At 45.4% G+C, this 26,998-nt stretch overlaps 1 protein-coding gene across 2 annotated transcripts in view; it reads right to left on the bottom strand.

The window, feature by feature from the left end:
* The window catches only part of tbc1d22a (TBC1 domain family, member 22a), a 102,852-nt gene extending 76,323 nt beyond the window's left edge, over positions 1–26,529 (bottom strand). Inside the window, exons 1-8 of one of the 2 annotated variants that reach the window (XM_080850980.1) lie at positions 26,413–26,529; positions 25,223–25,279; positions 24,925–25,065; positions 23,652–24,091; positions 22,670–22,846; positions 6,748–6,818; positions 1,858–1,986; positions 57–122 (exon numbers count right to left, since the gene is read on the bottom strand). In XM_080850980.1, coding sequence (XP_080707106.1) covers positions 57–122; positions 1,858–1,986; positions 6,748–6,818; positions 22,670–22,846; positions 23,652–24,091; positions 24,925–25,065; positions 25,223–25,279; positions 26,413–26,492 — 1,161 coding nt within the window. In that variant the 5' untranslated portion in view covers positions 26,493–26,529. The remainder of the gene's footprint in view (positions 1–56; positions 123–1,857; positions 1,987–6,747; positions 6,819–22,669; positions 22,847–23,651; positions 24,092–24,924; positions 25,066–25,222; positions 25,280–26,412) is intronic. The other variant, XM_080850981.1, reaches the window with a different exon arrangement.
* Between the last annotated feature and the right edge of the window lie 469 nt (positions 26,530–26,998).

Below are 26,998 nucleotides of genomic sequence, written 5' to 3'. Positions count from 1 at the left end.
CCAGTGTGCATGGTGGACGCCTACAGGCTTGGTGGCGAGTGTGTAGGGAGTCTCACCTCTTGCACAGAAGCTTGTTGAAAGAGAGGAATAAGAGGATTAGTTCTTGGTATGTCAATGTGAATCTGCAGGGAAAGAACACAAACAGAGGAGCACAAGCAGGTTAGAGATGGGATCCGATTGGACCGGGCCGTTAAGAGAGAGCGCTCAGGAGCCGTGAGGGGCCACTCAGGCTGCCTCTGGCACCGGTCTCAGGGCCCCCTGAACTGGCCCCGTGAAGCAAGGTGACTCCACCACTTCATTGGCCTCTCATCAAAAGGTCATCTCTCTCTTGAATGGGTTTTAATAAGTGGGGGAGAGAACGCACACATCGGAGGGATGAATGAAGTGGGTGAAGGCCAGAATATGCTACAGGGGCTCAGTTCAGCTGCGCTCAATCTCGAGTGAGACAGCCAGTACGTCAGCGAGACAGGAGACAGAAAGACACAGACAGACAGACAGACAGACAGACGGGCGGCCTTGAGCGGGGTCAGGTGGAGGTGGAGGTAGGCCGAGCGGTGGAGCGTCCCAGACCACAACCTATCTTACCTCGGTGACTTTAGGCTGCAGCACTAAACTCTCCGGACTCATCCGGGGGATATCTATGTGAATCTGATGGATCAAAGAGGACACAACAGCACAAAAACACACACACACACACACACACACACACCGGGAGTTAACACATTCAGTCAAACATATAAAAGAGAGGGTAGGGAAACAGTGGGAGATACATAAACATGCTCTCTCACACACACACACACACACACACACCCACACACACACACACACACACACACACACACACTCAAACACACACCACCACCACCAGACGGAATACATCAGTGTTGTTATTGTCTTGCCAGATCTGAGATTAAAAAAATCTGGAAGTGGAAGACAAAAAAACACACAGACATGTACGTCATCGGATCTAAAGACGGCACAACACATCATTGCATAAGTGAACCATCAGCGTGCGGCCGTCCTTCCTGTGGAAAATAAAATGGGTCAGAGAGGAGCAGGCGGCGTCTGGGACAGGTAAGCAGTGTTTCTCCGGGGGCTGTTATTGTGTGGCGCCTGGTTCTCTTGCCAGATAACAGGCGGCCGACAGGGGCTCAGCGATTACGCCGAGGAGAAAAATGAGCCGAGCTGGGAGGATTGTGGGAGTCTGCAGGCTGAGAGGAGCGGCAGGCTGAGCCAAGGCTGCTTGGGAGGTGGGAGGGGGGGGGGTTGGGTGATGTGCTGGGGAGGTGGCCCTTCTCTCTTAGTCGCGGCCAGACTCCCCTCCACAGACACAGGGCCCCTATTGGGAGGTGCTCACCTCCTCAGCACCCGCACACACACCGACGCCAGCCGCCCCGCTTAGCCTACAGCACAGTACTACGCCTCCGGGAAGGCAACTAAACTAAACTAAACAAACACCAGCGAGATCCACTTAACGGCCTCCTCCTGCTGCTGCTACAGCCTACACACAGTTGAAATACAGGCTGCAGCATTTCCTCTGAAACGAGCGGAGAAGCACAGTGAATGGAGTGCATAGTGAGGGCTCTCAGAGTGCTGAGTGCACAGCTGGGACGAGGGGGACTACCTAGCGGGAGGGACGGGGGATTTCAGGAGTTACGACTCAAATTATTGTTTTTTATTTGCTGTGGTTCTCTTGTAAGCTATTTAAAGGGAAGCTTGTTTGTTTGGTCCCAGTCGACTAAAGAGCACTTGAGGGGTTTTGGTGAAGCTCTTAGAAAAGAGAGCGCGCGAGGCATCGTCACAGGGCACGTTTGTGCGGCACACGTGGCGAGACGAGAATGGTGCGTGGGCTTTTACCTGTCTGTAGGTGTCCTGGTGGTGCTCGTCGTTGCGAGAGTCGTAGTATTGCTCGATGAAGCCGAAGTACTCCTGTCGCTTCCTCTGCAGCGTGCTCTCCCTGCGCTCTGCGTTGGCGGGGAGGTAGCCCTGCGGGGAGAAGAAAACGTGGGTCTTTGCACTGGGCCGCTGCAACACCTTTAAATCAATTCAGCGTGACAGATTCACGTTAGCCTCCACATTCTCCCTCCGTGTTGACTGGTACCGACTCAAGCAGGGGGTCACCTTTCCTGGAATGCTTTGGATCTCGCCTCACTGCTGTTATTTCACAGATGCAACTTTCTGCCTGGGTCCCTGTGGGTCCGTTGTTGCCCCACTGTCCTGCCTCCCTTGACAGGTTCCAGGTTCTGGAGGGCCCAAAAGCATTAAAGAGGGGCTCTGGTTCTGTCTGGACCCGTCCTCCACTTCAGTGGGCCGGGAGTCAATTTTGGTCATCAGTAAAGGAGAGCGCGCAGCAGATGTCGGAGACGGAAAAAGAACGTCTCTTGATAAAAGTAATTGATTGCTTGGAAATGTACAGCTGCAAAAGCCCATTCATCACCGGAGCTGCGATGCACACTCCCATTCTTTACTCTCCTGCCTAGACAGCTTTTACAACAAGATGTATGTGTGCCAAGCGCTCCCCGTTACACTCCCAGAACAGGCCATTAGGATACGTACATGTAATTAAGCCTAATTGATAAAGGATTCTGCAGGGGCTTTTGATATCCCACCATCAGCCGACTGCTTAGTGCAGAATCTGGAATTAGGGTTGGTTTCAACAGTTGCCTGAGGACATACACTGTGGGTTATAATTTGATGGACTGTTTGCCTCAACAGTTTTTTTTTATTTTTTTTAGAGACTCCGCATCCATCTACGTGCTCTGTGTATGTGTGCATGTGTATATATTGCACATGTTTGTGAGTTAATGGTGTTCTGTGCTCTGAATGAACTTCTGGAGTTTCTACCACACAAGTTTCCATCAGGACACGGGCAGGCACCACGACAAAACACAGACAGCTTCAAAGTAATGTGCCCAATTTCTGTACAGCAGGTGTCACATCATGAAAGGAGATGGGTAGGGAGGGAGTGGGGCTCTTTGTTGTGTGCGAGTGTAGTTTGTTTTGAAAGGCTTTTCTCTCAGGCTTCTAATCTAGTCATTGATGTAGGTGGCTCCAACCCGTCTGACAGAGAGACGGGCCACTGAGAAGCCGTTTCTATTCTGTAGACGGAAAACAAACCAATAAAGAACGTCTGTGATAATGACACACGGACGTCCACGGGCTGCCAGGTGAGTGACGGAGCGGGCTGGCCTTGTGCTACGGGTGCTGCTGCTGTGGGTGCTGCTGCTGTGGGTGCTGCTGCTGTGGGTGCTGCTACGGGGGACAGGGAAAGCAGGGTGCTGTCCTGAGCAGGTGCATAGTAGCCGCCTGACAGGAGGACTGTAATTAATGTGTAGCACGTGCAGTGAGGAGAGAAAGGAGAGGAATAGGAGAGGAATAGGGAAGAGGAGAGGAGTGGATGGGAGTGGATGAGAGAAGGTCGAAGAGGAGGAGAGGGAGATAAGGGGAAAGGAGAGAAGGAGAATGGAGGGGTGCAGAGAGGAGAGGAAAGGGAAAGAGAGGAGAGCAAGGGAAGGCGGGATGGCTTGATAGGAATGCGGTAATGCTTAACATCCCCTCCCAGGCAGGGCTTTTCATCAGCCCGCTCCCCCAGCTGTTAGCAGGGAGGGAGGCAATTTGTCAACGCGTCCAACCGATATCCCCTAAATGAAAAACAGGCTTTAATCACCTGAGCAGGTGATCTTTTTTTTCCCCTCTTTCTCTCGTTCCTTTTCATGTTTAAAAGCACAGCAGGCGTGCCACTGCAGAGGAGCAGAGACACGGAGACGGGAGGAAGGAGAGGCGAACAAAGCTGATCTCTACACAATGACGCCTTCGTCTGGAAGGGAAAGAGGCTTGACGGAGAATCGCCTCGAGTAAATGCTAAGCTCTTTTTTTCTAGAAATGAAAGAAATGTCCCCTTTTGTTGCAATCACAACAGACAATCTCAATTTAAAAGTGTGATTGGTGGTTGGGACTCGTGCGGAGGGTGTAATTTGTGAAGGCGGGGGACGTGCAGCAGAGACACAAAGCCCCCTAAGGGTGGGGTGGGGATGGGTCCCCCCCTATGCCTGCAGCAGAGACACAAGCCCCCTAAGGGTGGGGTGGGGATGGGTCCCCCCCTATGCCTGCAGCAGAGACACAAGCCCCCTAAGGGTGGGGTGGGGATGGGTCCCCCCCTATGCCTGCAGCAGAGACACAAGCCCCCTAAGGGTGGGGTGGGGATGGGTCCCCCCCTATGCCTGCAGCAGAGACACAAAGCCCCTAGAGGGAGAGGGTGGGGAGGGGTCCCCCCTTCGTCCTGCCCGCCCTGACTTCACTTCACTTTCCATAATGAGGGCGTTCTGGAGTTCCCCAAGTCAAGGTTACTGGAGAGTTTACAGCGGGTCACCGGCGCAGGCCAGTGCGTGGAGATGCCGTACTTCATCAGAGACTTTTATTGGCTTGTGACTGTCTCCCACGGAGAAGGTTTTGTCCAGTGCTGACCAGCAGAAGTCAAACTGAAGAGTGCTAAAACCGGCAAATCAGGGCCCCGACCGTAGCCCCGCCGTATCAGAGCAGGCCTGAGCCGCCGGTGATTTCCCCAGCCTTCACTAATCTCTCTGTGAAACCCACACTCTGCCACCTAATAGATGCTGAACTACAGTAAACAGGCAATCTTTTTTTTTTCTTTCTCCAGCTCTCTCCCTTCTGAAAATAAGCTTAAGGAATCAATTTTGGGAGTAAATGAAATCTTTATTTTCTACTGGGGAACTGACAAACAAAAATGATTTCTACTTAGTGGAGCGTTTGAACAGGTTCCTGGGGGGAGGAAGAGTGCAGTTTGTGTGAAGTCAGCAGGATGGGGAGAATTGATTGCGCATTAAAACGACTGTTCAAATGGTGACGACACCCTCCACTACCTTTCCTGGGCCTGCTCAACACATCGCTCTTGTTAAAGGATGATTTCCAGCTGTTTAAATCCTTTCTTCAAATGTTCGTACACACACACACACACACACACACGCACACGGAGACACGCACACACAGACACACACTTCACTGAGGATTTGGTTGCCAGGATCGATGAGGTTTGATTGAGTGAACCAACACAGCCCAGAGTTTGCGTCACGATGACCGACGAGGGAGCCGTAGGTAAATGAAGGTCAAAGAGGTTTATTGGATGAGTGTGTGTGTGTGTGTGTGTGTGTGTGTGTGTGTGTGTGTGTGTACATTTCCATGGGAGTGAGTGTGTTGTCTCTGCACCCACCAACACACACACACACACACACACACACACACACACACACACACACACACACAAGCTTGTGGAATACCAACTCTCTCCCTCTGCTCCACCCTCCACCAGTGGCTGGCACCTCATCCATCAGAGTGCTCGTCTCCCCATGCGGTGGAGCGCCGCGGTGCCCCTGCAGCCAGTGTGCCAGAGACGCCCCCTCCCTCCACGCACTCCGGCCAGTCCCACACCACACCTCCCGCTCTAGTGATCCGCACCGGCGCACATCACCAGAGGCCGTGTCCGCTCAACCATCTCCAAACCACTTCAATTCCTCTCCGTTAATGAATTAAACACACGGCCAGGAGGGCTTTATTTTGGGAAAGGAATACCCGTCGAATGTGGCCTCATTCATCACTAGTGTCCAGGGCGCGTACCCCACAGGCACTTAGTGCGTCTAATTGTTGCACGTGAACACGGCTGTGGTCTCGTTCCAGTTCTCCACGCTAGGATGAAGTCAGTACTGTGTTTGCACAGCAGAAGTCTGGCATCCTCTCATCCCAGGCACATGCAACAGCATAGACAAACCAGATCCACTCCTTTCTTATTCCACTTAAATGAAGACTGCATGCACAACGTTGCAAAAGAAATTACTCTCTTTTTTTATCTGAGGCGCCCCTGTAGAAGTTGCCAGACTAAATAAATTGGATATCTATGGAGCAGCTTTTGGCGAATAAAAGTCAATATGAGACATGCCATGAGTGAGACTCTTTTTTCTTCTTCTTGGTCTTGTGAGAGCCTTGAGTGCGAGAGCAATAGCTCTGCTGCAGCTGTGGACTCTGAGGGGGCTTTAAAAGGTCATGTGGGCATTCAGACACACTGAGGCTTTGAGTGAAAGTGCTCTGAAATAGACAGGACTCTAAGATCTCAGCACCTTGAACGCAACAAATGAAAAGGCCATGGAACTTCTCTGATGAATGCCAAGTGCACAGTTAAACAAACAAAGCGTGATGTGATGTGAGCAGCAATCCAGGGCTCCAATGTGCTCTCAAATGAAAATAGATTCAATATTCAATATTGCCTCAACTCTCTTTCATTTAACACAACAGGTATGGATTACTTTATCTGTAAAAATTGAACGGCCTTGTTTGCGAAGATTACAATATCATTTTTAAATGACATGCCATCAAAAGGAACTGATGTTACTGCTCTGAGCTTCATGCAAAATAAGATTAAGTATCTGGGATGTTATTGTTAACACAAAATAACATTTTAAATTGAAAGGCTATGCAAGTCCAATTGAGTTATTCTAGCATACAGGTAGGTAGTAGCATATTGTATGCAATATCATGTTGAAAACCACAGCTGAAAACCACATGTTACTTACTATAAATCATTTTAGTGCTCTGGAGATTTTTCAGATTTTTTCAACTCGAAATGCAAGTGATTAAGACAGCACAACAGAAGACCTACCCTTTGGTTAATGATTAAAAAGAAGAAGAAGTGGAGAGGGGATGCCAGAGGAGAGCTGAGCACACAGCCAGCATACTTACTGAAAGCAGCTTCCACGTGATGGGCCTGACCTGCCGTGGGATCCCAGACCAGCTCAACTTCCGCAGCTCTTCTACAAGGAAAAAAAGATAAACGAAGGAAAGACAAAGAAAAGCAAATTAGAGATGAACATGAAGCTGATGGCTTTCTGACGTGTGGGGACAGTGTGATCAGAAGAGAAGAGACTGATGGCTTTCTGACGTGTGGGGACAGTGTGATCAGAAGAGAAGAGACTGATGTCCTTCTGATGTGTGGGGACAGTGTGATCAGAAGAGAAGAGACTGATGGCTTTCTGACGTGTGGAGACCGTGTGATCAGAAGAGAAGAGACTGATGTCCTTCTGATGTGTGGGGACAGTGTGATCAGAAGAGAAGAGACTGATGGCTTTCTGACGTGTGGAGACCGTGTGATCAGAAGAGAAGAGACTGATGTCCTTCTGATGTGTGGGGACAGTGTGATCAGAAGAGAAGAGACTGATGGCTTTCTGACGTGTGGGGACAGTGTGATCAGAAGAGAAGAGACTGATGGCTTTCTGACGTGTGGGGACAGTGTGATCAGAAGAGAAGAGACTGATGTCCTTCTGATGTGTGGGGACAGTGTGAGTGCATCAGAAGAAAAGAGACTGATGCCTTTCTGACGTGTGGAGACAGTGTGATCAGAAGAGAAGAGACTGATGTCCTTCTGATGTGTGGGGACAGTGTGAGTGCATCAGAAGAAAAGAGACTGATGCCTTTCTGACGTGTGGAGACAGTGTGTTCAGAAGAGAAGAGACTGATGCCTTTCTGAAGTGTGGAGAAAGTGTGATCAGGAGAGAAGAGACTGGCATTTGGAGCTATTGAAAAAAAACAGGGGCTAAATCAAGTTTTAGGGGAGATTGACACTGGTAGATTGGGGTAATGTTTCTACCAAGAAATTAAGATTACATGCATAACAAAAAAGGAAAGTATTTTGTATTTTCTTTTTTATCCTTATATAGCCTGTATGTATGCGTTTTGTTACTCCAGTTCCCTTTGGCAATACTGGTTCTTATCCCTTGACAGATTTGGCAGTCATTAGGCTAATTACTGATGTAAAGGCTATCTAGCTTAGGTTGCTATATAGTTACGCCAGTAATCGTTTTTTAGGCATCAAAATAATTCAATACATTGGGTAGATACCCCATGTACATACCCACACTCTACCCACTCAATGATTTACTCACATCTTTGAGTGTACTTTACTTTACTTAAAACATAATGATTTTTCTTCTTGAAATAGCAAAGGAGGCTAGATTGTTTTTTCATCTGGGTGCACGCATCTCCCAACTTTGTGTGCACTGTGCCACGCTTGATTACTCCCCCCTCCTTCAGACGTGGCAAGTCAGGTTCCACTCTGTTACACAGTCTGCCTGTCTAGAAACCCCTCCATTTTAAGGGTGGAAATACTCTGGGCTAAGTTTCAAGTATTCAAGGCTCTAACCGCAAGTGATCGGACGAAACAACGCTCTACCAAACCCACAGCCTCCATGCAAATCCAGTCAACCTGACCTCCTTTACCTCAGCAGCCAGCAGATTTGCAATCTACATCTCCCTGTGTGTGTGTGTGTGTGTGTGTGTGTGTGTGTGTGTGTGTGTGTGTGTGTGTGTGTGTGTGAGGGAGAGATAGAGAGGGAGAGAGAGAGAGAGAGAAGAGATTGAAAGAGAGCAAGAGAGAGAGGAGAAAGAGAGAGAGAGAGAGGAAGAGAGTAAGAGAGAGAGAGTAAAAGAGTAAGAGAGAGCGAGTCAGAGGAGAGAGAGAGCGAGAGTGAAAGAGAGAGAGAGAGCGAGAGAGGAGAGGAGAGAGAGTGAAAGAGAGCGAGAGAGAGAGCGAGAGCTGGCTATCTAGGATCCCTAATGTGAATACTCCTGGACTTTTTAATGTGTAGAGATGAGCTCCCCTGGGCCTCTAAAACTCTGGATGAGCTCTGATATAGGATTCCACACCAGTCCGGCCTGCACTCACGCCTCTGCCAGCAGAGGAACAGTATTCTCATTCATTAACCATGCAGTCTGCGCCTCACTTATGCTTTCACAAAAGGCCGTCGATATATGAACAATCAAATTACATCCCTCCTTTCCATACTGCTAACGCACCAAGTTAATAGGCTGGGATTGTTGATGGCTCGATCGGAGCCAATGTGTTTGTTTCCCATTTAGGGCCAGGAATGTGCACAAACACCATAGTTGTTTTTTGTGTGAAGAACGCACAGCTAGATGAACCAAAGGAGCAATTCACTGAATATGACAAAAGGTGTATGGGATTAGAGTCACAGACTGCACCTGAATAATTATCACTGATTCTCTTTGTGATGTTTTCAACAAATCAGTCTCATTTCTCGTGAAATATTGCGTGTCACAAACCTAGAAATATATTATAAAATGCAATGTGCTCTGCTCTGATAGAAGTGTAATTCACCACAGAAATTAAACATCATAAAAAGGAAGCAAGAACCGTACAATTTAATCACCTACTGTTGGTTCATTAGTGTCCTCACAAGGAGCACTGTTGACACACACACACACACACACACACACACAAGTTATTGAGGTGGGAACAATAACCTACACCTGAGAAACACACAAGCACTAGACCTACTTTGGGCCAGTTACATTTATTACTTCCAATGACAATTTCCACAGCTGTGCCTCAAAAGGTCGAGCTTATTAGGCTTTTTCCGGCTCCACACACAGATTCCACAACAACGCGGCGCCACAGCCTGTGGGCTGTAATTGTGTATTGTGCCGTCTTTTGTGCTACGAGAGCAGGAAAACTGATTTGGCTGTAAATTAAGGCACGCGGTGAGAAATAGCTTTATACATAAAGACAGATGCATCTGACCACATTCTCTCCGCTTCTTATTTATAGCGCTCAGTGTGAACATTTTCACAAACCTAGCAACTCTACTGCATGACAACCAAAAATAAATAAAAAGAGAAAAAACAATTATGATTTTGGACCAATTAAATAGGAGGTGCTGCATCAATTCCATCTATAGCCGTGAGAAATACATTTCACTGATCAACGCGACACAAATATCCATGCATTTGAGAAAGTTCACAAATTCTTGTTGGCTATTCCTTACGCAAAACAAACATTAATTCAAGCTGGTGATTAGATAACAACACAGGTGCAACACTGCTTCTCCAGCTGAACGTGAGATAGATAAGCAGAGACCCAGACAGACACGGGCATGATGAGAGAGGGAAACCAACAGAGTGACACACAGTGATAAAGGAAAGAAGAGCATTACAGCTAGAAAAAGAGAGGGAGTGCATGAGCAAAACAAAGAGAAAGGAGATTGACAGAAAGGGAAAAGGAGAGAAAGAGAGTGTGTGTGTTTGTGTGTGTGTGTGTGTGTGTGTGTGTGTGTGTGTGTGTGTGAGAGAGAGAGAGCGAAAGTATTGAGCTAGAGATATTCTGCACTACACCCACCACGAGGCACTCATTTAAAAAGCCCCTGGGCGCAGCATCAGGTAGATAAGAGCTGCCGTCCTCAAAGGCAAGCGCATACGCTTTATTTAGCCCCTCCAGGCTCCCGCACCGCTAACAGGCCTGATGAAGCTGCTGGAAATGGCGCCAAGCTGATGATTAACTCTTCTATATTAAAACAGAGCACTGGCACCAGAGACAGAATCACACAGGTCTCCGTCTCCGTCTCCAGCGGGTGCACGTGGGCTCAACATTATTAGGGCTCATTAAAGCGTCTCACTGGCTTGAATAGTAGAGTTTCTCCACTGGCCAGAGAGCTCGGAGCCTCAAGGACTTCTCTCCTGTGTGGGATAAAGAGGCTCAGTGTCACGTGGGTGGGCGGGCGGGCTGTTGAAGACTGGGTGTGTGTCTGGGTCGTGTGCTGCCACTAAATGTAAAGATAAGGGGGGGGAAGAAAAGCAGAGGTGCCTTGAGCGCAGGAGACAGCGCCATGGCCACCTTTTATTGAACAGCGGGCTTTACGGTGAAACTTTATAGGGAAAGCACTCAATTCATTACAGCCAGAGCCACTCAAGGGTGTCTCTCCTCGGCTCGCACCTTTGAACTCTCATTTGCGCTGTCAGCTGCAGAAATTAGTCAATGAATCTTGTGGGCCGCGCTTAATTAAACTATCTGTTATATTTCCAGCGCCTGGCATTAATCTCACAGCGGGGGGGGGAGAGAGGCAGACACAAGCTTACACTTCCCCGCACCAGGGGACGGTGACCTCCAGAGCGGGCTCTCCCGCCGTGGAACTGGACGCTGCCCAGAGGCTGCACACCATCCGGGTCGAGGCAGAGATTCGAAATGGCAGCTGGAGAAGTCTGCGCTCCAGCCAAGCAGCCCCATACATCACACGTGAGCCTGAGCACAGGCTCACCACCGACCTGCTGGCTGAGCTCTCTGGGGGGCTGGTTCCAAAATGCCGAGCAGCATTGCTGACGGAGGGCTTTGAAAGCGAGCCGACTCGCCGACACTCTCCATTCTTGCCAATTACACCACGGCCCAAGAGTTCCGAGCCTCGTCATCTGAAGCGTCTAATGTCCCCTTCACTTCACTGGGACGGGCTCGGAGTTCTGGTGCCAAGAGCCTGCAATCTTCTAAAGCACATGCAATTAACCATTTTTAAAGGGAAAAAAAGATCTGCAGTGGCTAGTGGGAACATAAATGCACCCCGTGAAAGTCTCAGCTAAATTAGACACGACGTTTCATTAATGCTCCCTGTCTCATTTCTCAGAGTGTGTGACACTTTCTTCAAATGTATAAGAAGAGAAGCAGTGCCTGAAAATGGGCTGAAAAGCCTTCGCTGAGACATAGCTGGAGCTAAGTGAAAGGAGGCATCTGAAGGGTTGTACAAGATGCCAGTCAGCCAATGCGTCTGTTCTGAGAAAGCACCCCGTCTACTGTTTCATTCTTCCGCGTGCATCACATCTGAAAGAGCTGCGGAGACGATTCACATTCTTGCCCTCTCGCGCTCTCTCTGCACTCTGCTAGCCTTTCCCTACTTTCATTCTGCAAAAAGACGTCTCAACTGAGCAGATGTAATAATATCTTTGCTGGGAGTGAATAAAAGAGATTCGCCTCAAAATGGAAATACAGGCTGGGTGAATGTCTGCAACGTGCCCTCAGCAACATCTGAGCTACAGCACTACTCAGCAGGAAGAACATCATCATATCCCTCGGCATCCTCACTTGCCACGTCTCAGCCAATGGCAAGTGCTGTTTATCAGTGCATTACGAGTCGTGAGGAAGGGGGGGAAAGCAGAAAATACAAGGCGTGATAGAAAAGGCACAAGGAGGTTCTTTCACCTCTGTTTTTCATCTGCACAACTACGGCGCAGATTGGCTGAAGACAGGGGGGGGGGGGGGGGGATCGTGAGGAAGGAGACACATCACATTTGTCAAGGCAGAGAAGAGGTGTCAATCATAAGAGCTGAGGTGAGGTGAAGTGGAGTGGAAAGGTTCCAGTTGGCAGGAGGATGCTATGCACTATTCAAACACATCATCTCAGGAAGCCCAACGGCCAAGGGAAATGCAAGAATATAGAGGGATCAAAATACAATAAAAAAACACAAAAACACCCACATGCCCTTCAAACAACGCAGCTGTCACACAGTGCAATGATACCAGGGACAGGGCCACACTTTCACAAGCACCCTGGATCAGGTAAATCATCCGGGGCCAAGCCCTTCTGATCCAGCATGGAATTTACTCCTCCACCAGCATCTGTTCCTCTTAACACATACATTTCACCTAGGCCAACATCCGCTCGACTGTTATGAAACCCAGTCTGGGGGCAGTGTATCTGGAGGGGCCACACAGTGCTGTTATGAAACCCAGTCTGGGGGCAGTGTATCTGGAGGGGCCACACAGTGCTGTTATGCCCTATGAGCACCACATGATGGTCCTGATATATTAGTCCAGATAACCCCTCATGACCTGCTCTTTAAATCAATAACAAACCAAAATGGACAAAAAGGCCAGAAGCTAATGAGCTCTTCATTTTGCCAAACATCTTTCCCCGTGGCCGTAAAAACTTTAGAACTTCTGCTTTAAACCCCAGGCAGTGGGTGCAGTTAAGTCAAATAAAGGACAAAGTGACACCCGGCGTGCTCGTAAACTAATGGGAGCCTTGTAAAAAGATACTTCTCCGTATTGCCTGATCCTGCTCAGGGGGAAGAAATATAGTCCAGGTGGCTGGGGAGAGTACAGTAAGACCCTGTCACTTCCTCTGGGCTCCTGCTTGCTACATTTAATTGATTGCATTATAAATTTCCCCCAGTTTTTACTGTGGCGTTGCATCGTTAACCAGATACAACACGCAGATCAGTGTGACACATTTTCATATATAACTTCATAAAACTTTCAGATTTAGCCATAAAAAATGAGCAGCGAAACTTTCTCCTCGCACACCCCGCACACCCCCCACCCCCCCCCCCACCCCCCCCCTTAAATGGAATTGTTATTTCGAGGAGGCCAACACCTAGAAGTTATACTGGCTGCAACTTCACAGGACTGCGTGTGGAGTTCACAGACTTGTGCTGGCTGGTGGGAATGTGAATATGGATGCTCTCAAGCGCAGTGCTTCTAATGACTCCTGGCCTCGGCAGCTTGTCGTCTTTCTGAAGAGACTCTTCATCAAATGGTCTATGATTACTGCATAGGCATAATGAATGTTTTAGTCAGAGAGAAAAAAAAGGACTGTCGTGAGAACTTCCAGTCTTTCACATTTGGCTAACATTTCTGTAAGGATTTGCACTTAACTGATAACTAGGGGCCCTTAGGCTATAGGCAGTCCGTAACTTAATCCAAGTTTTGCTAAAGAGCTCGCTACTGGCAAAGAGAATTGAACTTCAATGCCTTCTTGTAAGTGTGGGATGTTTTATACATGTGCTCCCTATTACAAATGCAGTGCTATCTCTAGTGTAGGGACTGGTGGGTGGGCCTCCCAGTAATCTTGAACACCCACCTGCTAATCCTATCATCGCAACATAGAAAAGCATCACAATAAATACAAAAGAGAAAATTCACAATTAATTCCTCTTAAATCATATAAACTGTTTTTGTATGGTTTTAAATATTCCTGCAGTTCTTTTTTATTTCTAAAATACACAACACAGGATAAATGAACTGCCTAGAGAGGAGAGAGATTGCAATGATGGTTAATCATGCAGAGGAAATGTGATCATCAAAACTCTGCATCCCAAGCACAGCACCTTTCAACAGTGGCTTCAATAACATCAAATGAAAGAGAGCTGGCTTGTCCGAGACAGAGCCCAAACTCGCTCTCTCTCTCTCTTTAAAACAGTTCAGGTAACGGGTCTCAGCTGAGTGGTCAGAGCCGGCCACAGGTGGGGAGAGGGGGCTGCTCATAACAAAACTCACATGAATAAAAGATTAAAAGACTCAAAGTGGCATGTGAGGCACCACAATGGCTGTGCCACACTAACTACCCCTCGCCTTGAGTCATCCCCATCATTTGAGCTCATTTGGAGCCACTGGCATCAAGGTCACCCCAGCACACTCCACAGTTTGCTCACATCACTGCCTAAACATGCTTTCCGCTAAGCCTGTTGTTTCTTAAAAGCCTGTCTCATGAATACAGTGCCCTCCACAAATATTGGCACCCCTAGTGAATATGAGCTAAACAGGCTATAATAAAATATATATTTGCTGTAAATCCTCTTGGTTTTTCACTCAAAAATATTCACACAAATCTTACCTTTTCATTGAAAATTATTGAAAGAAAAAAAAACTGTTGACATTAAATAAATATTTTTCCCCAAAACATGTGTGCCACAATTATTGGCACCCCTAGATACATCTTTAATTAAAATCTAACTGAAGTATATTTCCAGTCATATTTAACATTTTTAAGTTCACCTGTTTGATAAGGAACTCTTATGAGGTCAACCATGACTTCCAGTTCCACTGGTGTACAAATATGAGGTGACACAGGCCAAATTCCATTAGTCATTCATCACCAGGGGCGGCGCCGGGGGGGGGGGGGCTAGGGGGTGCTACAGCTCCCCCTGGATTAGCCATAGCACCCCCAAAGCACCCCCAAGAAAATAATGGTTTATTTATAATTAGTATTTCATTTCATTCTGCGTTCTTAATTTAATTTATTGTGTTATAATAATATTTCATTCACAAAAGAAAATAATAACAGATTGAAATGAATAGATACTTCACGTAGCACGACACAGACAGGTCGCATGCGTGAACGTTGACGTTCACTGACGATAGAAGGAGAAAGAGAGCTAATCCACTGTCAAAATCATTCAAGCGGTAGTATCAACAAATTCACAATAATGGAACCGTTTTTGATACCCAAAATTTCACGAGTAGAAGAATCATGTGACGTTGAAGAACAAGAAGGAATGCAACAGGTATCTGCATTTTATTAGAAGTAGAGGGAGGTCGTGATTAAAGAGATGAACCCTACACCTCAACTGAGGGTGCTAGCCATTCTTTGAGAAGTAAAGTTTTAAGTTTTATTGTACAATGATACAGTGATCTAGCTCTTATTATTGTGGTTTTGAGTGCCTTCTGTTTTGATTCATTCACTTTTAAAAGGGGCCTGTATCTTTACACCGTTTAAGATTTAAGGTGGAACGGTCTTGTTTGATGTGTAACATTAATGAATGCGGTCCTTTTTGGGGTTTTCTGGATCCGCCTTAAAAAATCAGAGACTAGCCTAGCCTAGGACGAGCAGTCTGTCTCTGCTAGCCAGGTATACATAAGCTTCTACGTTTTAATTGATTGTGACCTGAAATAATATATACTTTTCGAAAGCATTTCTGACTCTTTGACTGTTTTAGCACTGATATGTGAATAGAATTGTCTCACTTTGTACGGATATGTTTATAGGCCATCAAGAAATATCTATCTTCTATTCTAATTTGCCCTCTTTAGTTTATATTAGAATGTATTGAACTATTTATGTTTAGTTTAATTTGTCAGACATGGTAGTGGTGGCTTGGTGGTCACCTAGCGCCAACTTTAACCCCCACTGAAGTAAGCAAAGTATTTGGGATTGCGGAATCTATAACATGCTGAATGCATTTTGTCAGTGACTGTCGCAGATGAACGCGGCTATTGTGCGTGTCCGTCGGAAGTAGCCTAATGATAATAATAATAATAATACGATCGATTTGTATGGTGCTTTTCATGGACCACAAAGACGCTTCAGAAAGCAAACATGTAATCAGATGTGACGATATGGTGGGTAGGTGTTGTAGTAGAGAACCATGTGACACATATGTTAGTATCACCTTAATTTCATAGCACCCTCGGTAAAATGCCGAGCACCCCCATAGCACCTGCAGAAAAAAATCTCTGGCGCCGCCACTGTTCATCACTATGGAAAAGACACAAATAACACAGTGATGATGCGCGATGAAAAGTTGTTGAGCTGCACAAATCAAGAAATGGACACAAGAAAATCTCTAAACAGTTGAAAATACCCATTTCCAATATCATGGAAATAATTAAGAAGTTTAAAGCGACAGGAGATGTTAAGAATCAGCCTGGAAGAGGACGTGTCTGTACATTGACCCTACGCACCGTGAGGGGGATGGTTCTACTGGCAAATTAATCTCCAAGGATCACAGCTGGAGAATTGTTGAGGTTAGTTGAGTCTTGTGGTCAGAAAGTCTCCAAAACTACCATCAGACGCCACCTACATCACCACAAGTTGTTTTGGAAGGTTGCAAGAAAAAAGCCTCTGCTGTCAATCAACAACATACTTAAGCGCCAGATGTAAGTCAGACTTTCAATGAGGCCGAGTTATATGGTCAGATGAGACCAAAATAAAGCTTTTTGGCAACAAACATCAAAGGTGGGTTTGGCGTAGACAGAAAGATAGCCATATAGAAAAGCACTCCATACCCAATGTGAAGTATGGTGGCGGATCTTTGATGTTGTGGGGCTGTTTTTCTTCCAAAGGCCCTGGACATTTTGTTGACTCCATCAAATACCAGCAGATATTAAATGGAAACCTAACAGCCCCCTCCAGTAAGCCTTAAAACGGGCCGTGGTTGGACTTTCCAGCAGGACAATGATTCTAGGCACACCTCAAAATCAACACAAAAATGGTTCACCGACCACAGAATAAAGGTTTTGCCATGGCCATCACAGTCCCCTGACCTAAACCCCATAGAAAATCTGTGGGATGAGCTGTAGCCAGGTCTACAAACGTTGACCTCAGATTCTGAAGGATCTGAAGAGAAACTGCATGTAGAAATGGTCTCAGATCCCGTGCCATGTGTTCACCAACCTTATCACGCATTATAGGAGAAGACTCAGAGCTATTATTTTGGCAAATGGAGGCTGCACAAAAAATTACATTAAGGGGTGCCAATAATTGTGGCACACATGTTTAGGGGAAAAATATTTATTTAATGTCAATGTTTTTTTTTCTTTTAATAATTTTACTTCAATGAAAAGGTAAGATTTTTGTGTATATTTCGAGTGAAAGACTGAGAGGATGAACAGCAAAGACATATTTTTTTATAGCCTGTTTAGCTCATATTCACTAGGGGTGCCAATATTTGTGGAGGGCACTGTATGTAATGTCACTCAATCACTATACACTGAATACTAGTCAAACAAATATTGTGACCTCTTCTTAACCATGGTTGGATGTTCGGAGACGATAGGAGAAAAACTCCCTTAATGTTCACCAACTGCAGTGGATAGCAGTCAAAGCTGCATTTTGTGCGTGTAAAAGCAGTAAATGAAATGGTCATGCAAAGTCAGGAGATATAAGCCATCAGTCTCTCCAGGAAAGGCTCAATTTGCCAGAACACTCACGCTGAGGCATCAGCGCTTCTGCCATTTTCATACACATTACATGATATCCTTTAAAATGCACCCTAACAGACTTCTCAAAGGCGATAGAATTGAGTCAAATTGAATTAACCCATCATTCTAGGCTTTGATGTTGACTATTAACTCCAGAATTGTGCCCATAGTAAGCCTGTAATATAGTTAAATTGCTGTGTAACAGGATTGTCAGATGAGGAGCAGGAGGCGACAGGGGCAGAGAGATGAGCAGAACCGCAGCTCCCCCAACCGTAACACTGAAAATGAAAGAGTCAGAGAGAGAGAGAGAGACAAGAAGAGAGAGAGAGAGAGGAAGAGAGAGAGAGAGAAAGAGAGAGAGAGGAAGAGAGAGAAAGAGGCAGAGAAGAGAAGCTGAGGGAGAAGAGAGAAAGAGAGAGAGAGAGAGGGGAGAGAGCGAGAGAGAGAGGGGAGCATTCAGAAAAGGAGAAATGGTGAGCGAGGGAAGAAGAGAAATCCAAAAGGGAAGGACTTACAAAGAAGTGAGCCTATATGTGGGAAGGAGGCGGCGAGAGAGCCAAAGAGAGAGAGAGAGAGAGAAAATGACAGAGATGCAGAGCGGTGCGTCAAAGGGAAGAGTGAGGGGTAGAAACCCCAATCAGAACCAGAGTGCATTTCCATGGCAACCCTCCCCGCCGCCGTGGAATAATTGCCTGGTCGGATCCTCTTACCTTCTCAAAGAGCAGACCGTAAAAGCTGACCCTGTGGTGACACAGACGGCAGCTCCAAAACCACGCTTTAGCACTGATGTGGGAGACGCTCATTAAAAGACCCACAGCCCAAAGAAAGCCTGTGTACTGATGGGAGGCCGGTTGAGGTGTGGGTCAACTGAAATCAGACTGTCACTCTTCAAAACTCAACTCAATACACTCCCTCTACATCATTTGGCTTTAAAAAACAGCTATCCTGATATGTCCATGTGTGGGTGGGGGTGGTGGTGGTGGGGATGGGGGGGGGCTCATGCCATCTCCCTGTGCGCAGCGATCAGACAAACCATTTATCCGAAGTGTGCTCCTAACCACAGAGTGAAGAAGACCTTCCACTGCCAAAATTCGCATCCAGACACAAGCAATATCACAGCATTACTTCAAAATTCTTTCTGAGCTCCCTGCCAAACAAAATGGCATTTGGACCCACTCCCCATCCTGCATATTCTGGCAGCAAGCTCAGAAAAGTTCCAGTTTTGCAACAACACTGTTTCAACTCTGTTTGGACATGGTTCAAGGGTGAGAGAAATAAGGTTTAGGGAGATGGGGAAACTCACACAGTCCAGCTCTCTAAGATTTCACTGATCCCACTTCATAGAATAGACACAAGGCACTATGTCCTGTCATTGTGATCCAACACACACAGAGCTACTGCACCAGTGACCCGGCTCCTCTCTGCAGGCTGAGTCTTGTACTTGAGCTCTGGAGTCCACACAGATTCCTCACTGCTTGAGAAGAAGCTGGTCACTGACACACTAAAGAGACGAGTCTGAACACACCCTGCCAACACAGCTGATTTTGTCTGCATGTTGTCCTGTTATTACAAACTAGCAATATGCCTAAGCCAATATTGTGGAGCTTTACAAAGTCAGAATCAGTCTTCATCATGTCTGAAAAGTGATGGCCAATATAATCAGTGCATCTAATGAGCAGAGAGAGAGAGAGAGAAGAGAGAGAGAAAGAGAGACTGTGGGGAAATAAGAATTATAAATGCAGCCATCCAGACCTAAGATCCAATTCTCTTGTATAAGCTCTATGTCTGTGAAAACATTTCTATGGACAAGAAGCCATGCTGTACACTAGAGGGCAGTGTCTCCTCCGCTGGCCCATCATAGGGCTGATGCAATGGCAGCGAGCTGGCTCTTCCTCCTGTGCTCACCACAGAGGTGATGAATGCACCATACATACTTGGGTGCCGTGTCACTGTCGGGGAACAGGGACATCGACCTCCTCCAAAGGACAACAGCCTGATCCATCTCTGTCACCGGCCCCTCGTACCGGCTTAATTATGTACACGGAATTACCTTCATATTTCATTCTGGCAGTCCACGTCTGGCTAGTCAGTTTAGATATTTAATAAGGTGACAACAACTAAATTAAGACAGGCCCTGATGGCTAGGCTGTTGTAATGCCAGCTGACAGTTTGAGAATCAGCGTCTGCCAGCGCCCCGGCCTCTCCTCTCACTCATGCACTTAGAAATCACTATGGAGACCGGAATACTGATTGAAGTGGGCCTTGTGACATCACGCGACAACGGCCAAGGGAGATGCAGAGAGAAAACTTCTCCCAATCAGGCGCACCTTGGCCGAGGCAGCAGCAGCATCCACAATGCACTTTATTTTCCAACTCCCCAACTCCCTGCTGCAGTGCTGTACTCCAATTAGCCATTCAAGCTCAATCACACAGAACAATTGGGAAGTGTTCAATACATTACAAGGGCAGCTAATGGGACAGAACACAATGGGGGCTTGGGCTGAGGCTTCTCAGTGTTCAAAAACACGTACACCTTTGTCCTCACGCCTCAAACGCCACTCATTATCAACCTGACAACATCTCTGCAGCACAGCACAGCACTGACTGATAGCTGCAGCAGCCAGGAGGGACACATGATTCAAGAGTCCTTGAAACTTTCTATAAGCACAAGAAATGGTCCGCTTTACTCGCACAGATCCCCATACAGTTGTTGATCTGTTTAAAATGACACAATTGCTTAAAAACACATAGACCTAGGCTACTGTGTGGACTGAGATTTATCAAAGGATTGTGAATGCACAGATGGATTTGTCCATTTCATGTTAAGCATTAATGCGCGGACTGTCAATTTCCTTCATTTAGAGAAAATAAATCTTGAGGAAAATACAGAATTGTGACCTCTAATGCACTGACAGGGTGTCATAATCTCTGTAATCTCTGTGCGCAGTGTAGGGATTCCAGGGATTGAAATTAGGTGGCATGGTTATCTATCTATCATGTTTTTTATTTCAACAACTCAGGGAGTGCACGTTCCCCCGCCATCCTCACCATGCAGCAGGGGTGTGAGGTGGAGCCATTAGCTGTATCTGTTCGATATTAACATTATCTGTATGTATTCAGACAGAAACCTGAAGTGGGTGGGGACTGACCTAGAGGTGCCTCAAAATCATCTAGCCTATAATCAATCACTCACACGCGCGCGCGCGCGCACACACACACACACACACACACACACACACACACACACACACACACACACACACACACACACACACACACACACACACACACACACACACACACACACACACACACACACACACACACACACACACACACACACAAATCAGTCTTTGCAATTAGCTATAAGCAAACAAAACAAACTTAACTATTGCTAAGTGCATACACTGCCTGAACAGGCAAGGGAGGTAGTTATGGTTGCCTGAACAGGCAGGAGGGGTAGTGACGGTCGCATGTTGAGCTATTATTATTTTGCATTTGGAGGCCAATTGGAATGCAAAAGCTTCTAATAAATGATCTTCTGACAAGGCTGTTGAACCGCATGAGGAAAAGAACAATGCTTTGGAAGACCATTATTATTATTATTATCATTATTATCAAGGAACTGCTATTGCAAACTTTTGATCTGATTGGAACAGGACATGTTCACTAGCAAGGTGTATGAATTAATGAGACAAAACATTACATAGTGGATTTTTGCTTTTAACTCTTACATAGTTAATTAAAAACCAAACAAGGAGCATTGGTCATGGCTTTTATCCAACACACAGGGTTGTATTTATATGACATCACTACTGAACAGCTTTATCCACTGTTACATATATATTTATCCCTGCACTTCTTGCACTCTCCACTTCTTCCTTGCACTATTGTTGTAACAATTCACAGCTCCTGTATATACTTTCTTAAACTTCATAGACCATTGCACTGTTTGTTTTTGAATTGTGTTTGTTTTGTATTGTGCTGTAATGTATATTTTGTGTAAGCACACTGAGAGCCAGTTTACCAAGTCAAATTCCTAGTTTGTGCAAACTTACTTGGCCAATAAAACCTGATTCTGATTCTGATGGCATTAACCTATAGCCTTTTTAAAAACTTAAACTTTTCAAAACTATATTAGCTTTGTCAGATTTCTGAAGTGATTTCGCCTGAATCACATTGAAATGGCTGTCAAGTGTGGTTTCATGGGGATTATGAAACCCTATGTCTTCCTAAATTTAAACTGAGATATATGTATGACATATAATGGTTAAATCACTCTACACAAACTGTTCTGACAGTCAAAAGTTATCAAAACAGCACCGAAATGTACGAAATAAATGGCATTAAACCATACAAAACAGCAATTAACTTATGTTATGTAGTTTATTATATTACTAATCCTATGAAATTTGAAGGAATTGTTCGAAAATGTGCTTATATAAGAGGAAGGCATTGTAAAATATGTTAAGAAAGAACGCATTGATAATGCGATTAAACAGATTGATAATGCAGAGTACGGCTATTTGCGTGACTGAAGAGAGAAAGGCGGCATTTGCATATGATTTCACATTCAGTGTGACCGTGCTACAGGCCTAGAACACGTTGATGTTTCATTTCCCACAAACATTTTGACCACCTTATCCATACAGATGTTTGCACCTCTCTCTTCCGATCAAAATTAGCACCAGTTGCAAGGCGCTCCTCGCCCATTATAGCATGCAAAAAGCATAACAAGAAACCTTCTGTCTGTGCCCTACTCACAGGAATGGTGAGATTATTTCATTGCTAGGCTCACACATGTCTGTGGTTAACATCGTGAAATTAGAGTCTCTGCTGTGAAGTGCGCAGGATTTGGCATTTGGGCATCATCCATGGGCATAAACTTGGCTAAGTGGCAGATTAACCGGGGCAGTGACTTTAAAGTTGCAACGATTAATTAACCATTTATAACTGAGATTTCATTTCTTATAAAGCCATAATTAATCCAAGTTAATGCTTAAATTCTCAGTCATGACATTTTCTGACCAGATATTGTATGTCAGTAATCAAGCCTGAACAGCGCCTGTCAATTGTACATCCACACGCAATATCACATTTAAGGTCCAACATATGGAACAGAGGTCTCACCTAGGTCTGTGTTGGGTCCAGCAAGGACCTGTTTGAACTTGTCCAGGCGGGACGCCTCCCTCTCAGACATGGCAGGGGTTCCTGAGGTGTTCTGATCAGCCATTCGAGCCACCATCGGGATGATAGGCCTGTGGGGCAGGGACTGCTGCCGGTATAGAGCCGGCTCACCTTCCAGCTCTGTGCCGCATCCCAAAAACAAACAAACAATAACAACAGAATGCAGAGCATTAATAAATGCCCATGTACAAGCGGGACCCTTTACTATTTCCCCAATCCCGTTAGGTGTAATTACCAAGCTTTGGTTGAGCCAAGGCAACAGACCACTGCACACCAGTTTTGTCCATTAGCCTGAGAGGCCTGGGCCACAATGAAAGCCTCTCTGTCTGCCATTATCTAATAAGGCCAGGCGAGCTGAAATCTCCACTCCAGCAGGCCCGCCATCAAACATTTAGGACACCAGATGGAAAGCAGTTGTGGTGCTTTTAAAGTGCACAAAAGGCATTTCAGAGGGGCTAGTAAATACCGTCTCACTCCTCATCACAGAAGCTGTATGTGACGAATACTTATGCTCTAGCCTAGCCTACAGGCGGGCGAGGGTGGTATGAATGCTGAAAGTGTAGGGGACCTTGAGTAAGAAGAGATGGACAGGCACTTCATTATCTGCGTCATCCATCTAGAGCTAGCAGAATCACAGAGCAGTATTGCAGCTACAGACAACAACCCTCTTCCGTTCTAAAGGCCAAGCTGGGGATACATTTTGATTCTGGGGAAATAGCAGGAAGGAGAACAGACAATATCTTCCCTTCTAGACAAGGTTCCAGGGAGATAACTGTTAGGGTCAAAACACCATGCCATCAAGCAACAGCCTCCAAGCAACCACGTCTCCATTGAGGCAGGAAGACAAAAACAGAGAGAGATGCCATTTCTTTGGCACATACAAGTGAAACTAAAATGGAGGCATGTGTTATAGTGAAATACTGACCCTTTGGTGAGCCGATAGGGGCTTCGCTGAGAGACTTCACCAGCCGGGTGTCAGTGTATGAACCAGCCTCTGAGCTGAAGGACAGCTCTGCGGCAGTCTCAGCTGCTTCTTCGCGCTCCTCTTCCTCCTCATCGCCATCAACCTCCTCAGCGTCCTCCTCAACCACCTCTTCCTCCTCTTTGTCGTCTTGTTCAAACACCTCATCCACCTGCAGCTGTTGTTGTTGTCGCTCTTGGAGCTTGCTGTGATTCTCAATAACTTTGTTGGCCGTCTCCATGACAACCTCAATGTTCAGGTTCTGAGCCGCCATAGCGAGCAGCTCATCATCATCATCACCAACATCCCAGGCATCACTGGTGATGCTCTCAAACTCCTGGAAGGTGGTGGCTTTCTTTGGTTTACCTGGTGTCAGCTGTGGCTTGTTTCCAGTTTTGATTAAACTAGGACAGGAGAACATAAGGTCAACAGACTGCTGGTTTAACTTTGATCTTTGGGAGAGCAAAATTAAATTGAAATGCCCTCAAGAGATTCATGGTATGTGGTAGTCTATGTGTATGTGCATTCAACAAACATCTGAGCATCATCAGAGCCACTATAGGCAGTAACATAACTCATAACCCAATATGGTTCTCAGTTATGTAAAGTCACACACTTATAAAGTAAGTAAGAGTAAGAGACAGTAAGAGTAAAGACAGCAAGAGTTTAAACAGATTTCATATTAACACACATTCCATCCTTTTCCCAGATCTCTTATAAAGGGCTCCAAGAGATTCCAATGCACAAAACCAATTAAATTTGACCTTTTCACAAAGTGCCCCTTGAGTATGAGACACGTTTATTTCGGTGTAAATTTACAGGAAATAGTTCCATTCTAATTCAGTTTCCCATAGGCCCTTCCAACTCAGCAGCACCAAACTAAATTGGAAAGCAACTGGAGCACAAAAACATGTCCATTGCCTTTCTTCTTTAAAAAAAGACATTAACATAAGAATAGCCAAGTTGGATCCGCATTGCTTTCCCTGAGACTGTTCCATTACAGGTTGAACACTGTCGAACTCCACTGAAAAATGAAAAACAACCCTCTATGGACATTACCATGATTGAACATGCAGTCTCTGAACAGAAAGCTAATCATCCAGGAAAAGAACTGCCACAGAAATGAAAATCCACCAACTGTGACCAAAACTTTAAAATCTATACACTTGCTATGCAAAAACATAACCTCAGTTTTGTAAAATGTCATGCGGTAACAATGAAAGGGGCTAAAACACACTTTGCTGTTAGGATGGCTTGTCCTTTTTCAGGAGTCAAGGTATCAGACTTTACTCTTTGATCAGGCCATCCTTGTTTGATTTGAAAATGTGTAGGTGATGAGTCCAAATAAACATCAGCGGGCCTTTTAACAAATTCCTGCCTTCAAAAGAAAGCAAATAGGTTATCTGCAATAAAGGGTTAATTTACATTGCATTGACTTCCTGTACACTCTGGAGATTGCAGTTTTAGGTTCCTGAATGTATCAATTCATGGCATGAAACTTTCTGGTGCATGCACACAATTAAAACACGTCTTACTTGGTATGAAGGAGAGGGTCCAAGGGAGGATGCTGAGCTCCATACACATGCTGTATGCTGGAATAAAGAATGGACTGTCAGTGGCTTATTCTCCGCATTTAGGTCGCGTACTTCCTGCATGCTACATAACATGGGAAGTATCAGTCAGTAGCCCTACTCTTCCATTCCAAAATACAAATAGATTAAAAAATGTAGGAAACAGGTCCAAGTGTACACACTACAATCTGCTTAAGTATCAATAAGTAAAGTACACGAGACGCTAAGAACAGATTTCAACAAACACCGTAACGTTCCATCAGTATAGTCAGCGTTATGAATATGAAGGACAAGATTGTTTAATGCAAACATGGTTGGCGCTAGGGAGTTGTTACAGCTGTTGCTGATTGACCCTACTCATTGTGTTCCGTAGATGTCAGTCAATCATAAACAACAGTCAACAGATATCGGTTCTGGGACAGGAAAGACGTCGATCTACTATGTTTACAAAGTCCTTTAAAACTTAACAGCTGAGCTAGCTAATAACATGAAGCAAGCTAACGTAAGCGTTTGCAGCCTGAGGGTAAACATACATTCTCCCCTCCCAGTAAAAAAACTAAATTCGGACTGAATCAATTGAGATTCTGAAGTTCAAAAGACACTGCCAATCATGAATATCTAGCTCTGTTATGTTTTCAAGTTTGTTACCACAGTGGCTATCTGGCTAGATAACTGTTAACGTTAGTTCTTCGGCAAGATATTATGATAACAAACTCACGAAATGGTATGCCACCGCTTTTACTCGTGTCTTGTTTGTCATGTTAGCAGTATCGATATCCAAGTGACATCATCTAAACTGTCCTTATTAGTTGACAAGATAACACAATTTTGCTTATTCATCTTGCCAGCAGACTAGAAAGCCAGTGATATTTGCTGGCTAAGTTATCATTAGACATGAAACACTGGGCTAGCTAGATAACGATAGCTACCAACATTGATGTGATGACTATGTCAAACATGTCAGGCATGATAGATAATTGCTATTAACGCAACATGTGCGTTTAGAAGGAGTTGGCGCATTGTTAGTTAGAACATTAAAGACAAACACAATGTAACGCTGTTAAAAGCAACCTAACGTTTGCTTGCTACCAATATGCCCGCTAGCAAGATTGCTAATATATCGGCTAACTTACTAGCTTGAACACGTCACTTACCTGCCAGGGACCTTAGCTGTGTTTCTTTTCCAGAACTGTTTCTTATTGCCTTCACTTGACATTTTATTTCTGCTGTGCATTAAGTCATCAATGACAAAAATAAAACCTTAAATATAACGAACATATGTGTAGAGTGTTGAATTACACCTTAGCTTTTCTTCATAAACTCAGAAAGCCGCCATGTTGATTCGGCAGACTGTGAGTAAGTCTCTCTATGATTGGTCCTACCAACAGCGTCCACCAATCTTCCAATCACAAGTAAGCTGTACAACAAGTTATGGGCAGTGCTTGAGACTGTGCAATGTGGCGCGTAGATAGGAAAAGCCTTTAATGATTCCATGGCTGGAACTAGTGGATGTACACAACAAGAAAGAAAGATCTCACTTTTGACCATATTTCCTGTGATTAAAAGTAAATACATTGAGAATGTTCACTGGTATCATTCACTGATTTGACAATGACAATTTTACTGAGAGCAAGGCATTTTGTTGTTATGTTATGTGTTATGGTATGTGTTATGTCCTACGCACAGACCACACCAAGTTAATTTCCTGTATGTCTGAATATACTTGGCCATTAAAAGAAT

The sequence above is a fragment of the Sprattus sprattus genome, assembly GCF_963457725.1.
Source record: "Sprattus sprattus genome assembly, chromosome: 14".
NCBI classification, from domain to species: domain Eukaryota; kingdom Metazoa; phylum Chordata; class Actinopteri; order Clupeiformes; family Clupeidae; genus Sprattus; species Sprattus sprattus.
The sequence above is the reverse complement of the archived record's forward strand: the minus strand, read 5'-3'. Positions and strand labels throughout refer to the sequence as shown.